We start from the raw sequence: 6,907 nt of genomic DNA on the forward strand, positions 1-6,907 counted from the left end.
GGATGCAGGATGTGGCCCCCTCCCTGTGAGTGGATTTCTATTGGAGACTTGTGAAGAAGCTGAATTGTTACACAGAGAAACAAAAACAGCATACAGCCTGAGGCCAATTACACCACAGAGCATAAACCTGGGAATTAACAGGAACCGGGGGAGGACTTGAGAGTGTCACCAATCAGGGAGCTGGGCGTGGAGTTGAATATAACTGACTTGCTTTCTCAGGCCAGACTTTCCACGTCTCTTTACCACACACGCTCCTCCTCTGAGGACCTCTGTTTTACAGGTTGGTAAACTCTTGTGATCTATATTACCAAATTGCCTTTTGGGGAGCAGGGGATGTACACATTTATGCTTTCACCAGCCATGGAGAAAGAGGCCTGAGACACCCCACCATCACCAATAGTGGGTATTACAGTTTTAAACCTTCAATTTAACAGAAAAAAATTGTTTTTCTCATTGTTTACTTATACATGATTTTACATTTTAGAGAAAGGTTGACAATTTTTTCATCTTCACCTCATTTCCCGGAGAAAATGGGAGCCATCAAACAGAACCCTATTTATCAAAACACACTGATATAATAGACACCACCTCTATGGCACTTGGTATGTGCTGGACATGGTTTAAGTGCTCTTATAAATATTAAATCATTTAAAAATTAACATAACAAATCTATAACATAGGTAATACTTTCCCTTCATTTTATAGGTGAAGAACTTGAAGTCTAGAAAGAGTGTAACTTGACCACACTTACAGTAAGTGGAAGAAGTTGGATTCCAGCCTGGTTCCAGCTCCTAAACTCTCTGACATGCTACCTCTTCTTTCTTTCTCCGTCCTTAACAACTTACCTTCATCATGTCCCCTCCACTGCTTTTAGGCCCTTTCAAATGTCAAAGGCCAATCCTTCTGTTCTCCTTTGATAGCCAGGTGCTCCTGCCTTCTAAGAGCCCTCCATCCATTCTCTTCCTCTCTCTTGCTCATCTTCAGCATCCCTTCAGTCCCAATATCACTCACCTTAAACAAAAAATAAAAATGAAACAATCACAGTAAAAAGGAAACAACAACAAGAACAAACCTGTCAAACCTATATTTCCTTCCCTCTACCACAGCTTTCCTCTGTATGATTATCTGCAGTCTCCAGGTTTTCACCCTCCATTTCTACTCAACCCACTCCAACCTTGTCTCTGCTTCAACCAGCCCACTAAACTGCATTTGCCAAGTGCATCAATGACATTAGTTTTTAAATATCCAACGGATTTAAAAAATTTAACTAGATACAGTGAACCATTCCCTCTTGTTGATATACTTGATAGACTACACACTTAGGGTTTTTATTCTATGCTCCATGTAGCATCTCAGTGTTCTTTGTTAGCTCCTCTTCCTAAGCCTAACCTCTAAATCTTAATTTTCATGAAAACTTAGACTTTTGATCTCTTTCATTCTCACTGTACTCACTCTCTCAAGTTGACCATATTCAGTCTCATTGTTTTAAAAACTATTATCTAACAGATGATTCCTCCCTAATTTATTTTACATGCCAGTCCCACTGGGATATGTCTCAGGCATCTCAAACTTAACCTACCAAAACTGAATTATTTATTTTCCTACCAAATCAGAAATATTCTTTCCTACCCCCTACACCTAATAAATTCCATGATGTCAGGGGTGAAGTTTGTGTTGATGTCTAGAACCTAGCATAGTTTCTTATATAATATATAGGTGGTGCCAATCAATAAGAGTTTAATGAGTGAATGAATGAATTGAAATTTTTTGTTTGAGATAATTCAGAATTATCTTTGTAGATCTGCATTATTAACCAATTATAGACCTACAGATCTATAATTGGTTAACAATGCACACTCACAATTAATGAAAGAAACAATATATGTACTGAATGATTTTGAAAATTAGAAAGGGACTTTAGACATTTTTTAGTATACAAGGTCTTAGAATTGAAAGGAAACGTAGTTCAGATCTCTTGTTTTATAGATACAGAAATTATTGTTAGTTAACTTACTTGTCCAATATGACATTAGTCTTGTTAGAGCTGGCATAGAACCCTTGAGTCTTGTTACAAGATAGTATATTGTATATAGATTCATTAAACTTAATTTGTGTGTGTACATGTCTGTATATGTGTGTGTATGTACGTATATATATATATATGTGTGTGTGTGTATAGTTCATACAATGAATTCATACAAGGATTATCTGTATCACTAACTGAAAACGTCTTAGTTATTTCCTACCTATTCCCCAACAGTATCCCCAGGGCCTAGAAAAGTACCTGACACAAAATGGATGGTCAATAAATATTGTTGACTGAGTGACCTGCAGACTTTTAAAAGTTGGTAACAACTGAAATAAACCCTAAGCTTGTTTCTTTATAAACATAGTCACCTATTGTCTAAACAACAACAACAGTGGAACCCAAGATGCATGGTATGAGAAGTATGAATGAGATTACAGGGTCGATAAGACATTTGGAATTGAGCTTGTGTTTTAAAATCTGGGGTCTGTAGTTCTTCTAAAAAGAGGACCAACTACTTCTTCCAAATTTTCTTTCTGTGTCAGGTATTTTATAAACCTTGTCTCATTTCATCCTGGCAGCCCAGCTATTAATAGATAGGTGTTATAATCATTTTACATATAAGGAGACAAACTCCAAAAGAATAAATAATTTTCCCAGAGTTGTCTAAAAGGTAAATATCATAGATGCAGTTTAAATACAAATCTGAAGTTACAGCATAGGTGATTTCACCTCTGATAGGCTGTCTTCTCCAAGACTGAGAAAAACTGTTCTTTTACACTTATTAGACTACTAAGTTCACATTAATTTTAGGTGGGACGGGGGAGGAAGAGAGGAATTATGCCTGTTTCTTTTTTTTTTCATCTAAAAGAAACCCCAACGAGATAAAAACAAAACTTAAGAGTTCGTGAGAACCAAACTCTAACTCAAGCTTGTCTACACTGCACCCCACGGGCCGCGTGGAGCTCAGTAAGGCTTTGGATATGACCCAACACAAATTTGCAAACTTTCTTAAAACGTTACGCGATTTTTTTTTTTTTTTTTTCACACTACAATAGTTAATTTTATTTGTTCAAGAGCTCATATTGCAAGCATTAAACCAAGCATAGGCTTTGATTCTGTGAGCCCAAATTCACATATTGAAGAAGATCAAAGCAAACTGCGATCCATGTACACGGATGAAAACTAAAGGCTCAGAGTTAATAACATTGTAGTTTTTAAATTTCTATAGCCTAGAGCCCAGTAGTCACAGGTCTTTTAAGTCCTTCTGGATGTCCCACAGGGTATCTGCACTTTTCTTGAGCTGAGCAACTTCATCATCCTTTAGCTTCTGGTTGATAACGCTGGTTAATCCTCGGGCATTGAGGATACACGGAAGGCTCAGGAAGACTTCATTCTCGATGCCATACATCCCCTTTACCATTGTTGACACGGGATGAATCCTGGATAGATTTTTCAACATGGATTCAATAAGATCAGCCACACTTAATCCAATAGCCCAGTTGGTATATCCTTTTAGCTTGATGACTTCATAGGCACTTTCAACCACCATCTTATGCACTTCCTTCCAATTTTCACTATCATTGTCAGTTCCCATTTCTGGATTCAATTCCTGGAGAGAAACACCTGCCACATTCACGCCACTCCACACAGCCACACTTGAGTCGCCATGTTCCCCCAAAATCCACCCATGGCAGCTGCTGGGATGAATGCCAAGTTTTTCAGCCATAAGGTAGCGAAATCTAGCAGAATCCAGATTACATCCACTTCCAATCACGCGGTGTTTGGGTAATCCACTTAGTTTCCAGGTAACATATGTAAGAATGTCCACTGGGTTGGAAACCACAATTATGATGCAATCAGGACTGTACTTGACAATCTGAGGAATAATGAATTTGAAGACATTAACATTTCTCTGCACCAGATTGAGTCGACTCTCCCCTTCTTGCTGACGGACTCCTGCAGTTACCACTACAATCTTAGAATTGGCAGTCACAGAATAATCTTTATCTGCCACAATTTTAGGCGTCTGAAGAAATAAGCTCCCATGCTGCAGATCCATCATTTCTCCTTTAAGCTTATCTTCCAAAACATCCACAAGAGCAAGTTCATCAGCCAGAGACTTTCCCAGAATGCTGATAGCACACGCCATACCAACTTGTCCAACACCCACTACAGTGATCTTATTGTTTGGGACTGTCGTCTCTTCTTCCGCAACTGGTGCAATGAGTTTTTCCTTAAGAGTTGCCATTTTGCACAGGAGAGGGAAGGCGCTGGAGACCTCTGTAACAGCAGCACTGCGGAGAAGACAATTTTACGCGATTTTTTTTCCAGCTGTTCAGCTATTGTTAGTGTTAGTATATTTTATATGTGACCCAAGACAGTTCTTCTTGTTCCAGTATGGCCCAGGGAAGCCAAAACATTAGACGTTCCAGCTCTGACTTATTTTTTCATGTTTAAATCAATTTTGCTGAGGATGATTTACATAAAACAAAATGCAACCATCTTAAGTTTATAGCTTAATGAGTTTTGACAAATATACAAACCTGTGTAGTCATCACCCCAATCAAGAAATACAACATTTCTATCACACAAAAAGTTCCATCACCTCTTCCTGGCTCCAGGCAACCACTGATATGCTTTCTGTTGTTTTAAATTAGTTTTGCCTATTCTAAAATTCCGTATAAATGCAACCATATGGCTTTTTTTGGTGTGTGTTTGGCTTTTTTATTTACTTAGCATTATGTTTTGATAATCATATAACTGAAAATGTCAGGCGTTCACTCCTTTTTATTGCTCGGTAGTATTATAGTTAATGAACATGCTATATATGTTTTTATCCATTCACCTATTTTCAAACATTTGGGTTAGCTCAAGGTTTGGGGTAATATGAATAAAGCTGCTGTGATCATTCAGGTGTAATCTTCGTGTAGGCATTTGCTTTCATTTCTTGTATTTAAATATCTAGGGGTAGAACTGATAGATCAGATAGTAGCTATATATTTAATTTTACAAAAAACTGTCAAACCATTTTTCAGGATGGTTGTATCTTGTGTGTGTGTGTGTGTGTGCGTGTGTATGTTTTGAGTTGGAGTTTATCTCTTGTTGCCCAGGCTGGCATGCAGCGATGTGGTCTTGGCTCACTGCAACCTCCGCCTCCTGGGTTCAAGTGATTCTCTGGCCTCAGCCTCCCGAGTAGCTGGGATTACAGGTGCCCACCACCATGCCCAGCTAATTTTTGTAGTTTTAGTAGAGACAGGGTTTCACCATGTTGGTCAGGCTGGTCTCGAACTCCTGACCTTAGGTGATCCACCTGCCTCGGCCTCCCGAAGTGCTAGGATTACAGGCGTGAGCCACCGTGCCCGGCTGCTTGTATCATTTTTACAAGAGTGTTCCAGTTGCTGTATATCTTTCTCAGTGTTTGGTACTGATACATTCTTGATCACTTTAGACATTCTAGTGTATGGATTTGTAATCGTACTGCATTGTAGTCTCAATTTGCATTTCCCTAGTGACTAATGATGGTGAGCATTTTTATTTGTTTAGTTGCCATCTGTATATCTTTATTGCTAAGTAGTCTTACATTGCATGAAGATACCATGAGTTATGTATGTTGATATATTTTGAATTTCTATTACTAGGCACACACCGTTTACTTCTTTCTAAGCAGTTGTCCCTTTCATCATTAGGAAATATCTTTCTTTATTTCTGGTAATAAACTTTGTCTTAAAGACTACTTATTTGCTGTCAATATAAACATCTTGGGCTTCTTTTACTTATTCTTTGAACAGTATATTGTTTTCATACTAACTATGTTTTTATACTTAAAATGTATCCCTTATGGGCAGCATATGTAAGGGAACTTCAAAAAGTTCATGGGAAAATGGAAGTAAAAGATAGAAATATAAATTTTATTTCTCAATATAAACTCCATCAAGTTCAAGACTTTTCTAAGTAATGACACCAGCTATTTAGTCCATTCTTATAGAACTGAGAGTTCTGGGAATATAACCATTGTCAGTGCAGTATTTTTTACGTTATTCACTGGAAAAAAATGGATTTCTTTCACAGATTTTTTTTTTAGTTTAGGATACAAAAAGAAGTCAGAAAGAGCCCATTGGGACTATATGGTGGATGCTTAATGATTTCCCATAGAAATCTTTTCAAAATTTGCCTTGCTTGAGAGAGGAATGAGCAGAAGTATTGCTGTGGTGAAGAACTCTCTGGTCAGGACTTTCTGAGTGTTTTTCTGCTAAAGCTTTGGCTAACTTTCTCAAAGCACTCTCGTAATAAGCAGTTGTTACCATTCTTTGGCCCTCCAGAAAGCCAACAAGCAAAATGCCTTGAGCATCTCCCCAAAACTATTGCCATGACCTTTACTCTTCACTGGCTCACTTTTGCTTCGACTGGACCATGTCCACCTCTTGGTAGTCATTGCTCTGATTGTGCCTTGTCTTCAGGATCACACTGGTCAAGCCACATTTTGTCTCCTGTCACAATTCTTCAAAGAAATCCTTCAAGATCATGGTCCTACTTGTTTAAAATTTTCATTGAAAGCTCTGCTCTTGTCTGCAACTAGTCTGGGCACATCGGTTTTGGCATCCACAGAGTGGAAAGTTTTCTCAAATTCAATTTTTCAGTCAGAATTGTGTAAGCTGAACCAATTGCAATGTCTATGGTGTTGGCTATTACTTGTGCTGTTAACTGTTGGTTTGCTTCAATTAGAGCATGAACAAGATGAATTTTTTTCCTTGCAAATGGATGTGAATGGTCCGCCACATCAAAGATATCAAAGATGAGGGCTTCATCTTGGATATTGTCATGTCCTTTCTTAAAATGAGTTATCCATTTGTAAACTGTTGATTTATTTGGGGCATTGTC

General features: G+C 38.1%; 1 protein-coding gene across 1 annotated transcript; it reads right to left on the bottom strand.

Moving 5' to 3' along the window:
* Positions 1–3,053: 3,053 nt before the first annotated feature.
* LOC104669589 (L-lactate dehydrogenase B chain) lies at positions 3,054–4,333 on the bottom strand. Its single transcript, XM_030929218.1, has one exon. It carries the CDS (start codon positions 4,275–4,277, stop codon positions 3,273–3,275), a length of 1,005 nt encoding a protein of 334 aa, XP_030785078.1. The 5' UTR covers positions 4,278–4,333; the 3' UTR covers positions 3,054–3,272.
* Positions 4,334–6,907: the final 2,574 nt, after the last annotated feature.

Source organism: Rhinopithecus roxellana, chromosome 4 (genome assembly GCF_007565055.1).
Source record: "Rhinopithecus roxellana isolate Shanxi Qingling chromosome 4, ASM756505v1, whole genome shotgun sequence".
Lineage (NCBI taxonomy): Eukaryota > Metazoa > Chordata > Mammalia > Primates > Cercopithecidae > Rhinopithecus > Rhinopithecus roxellana.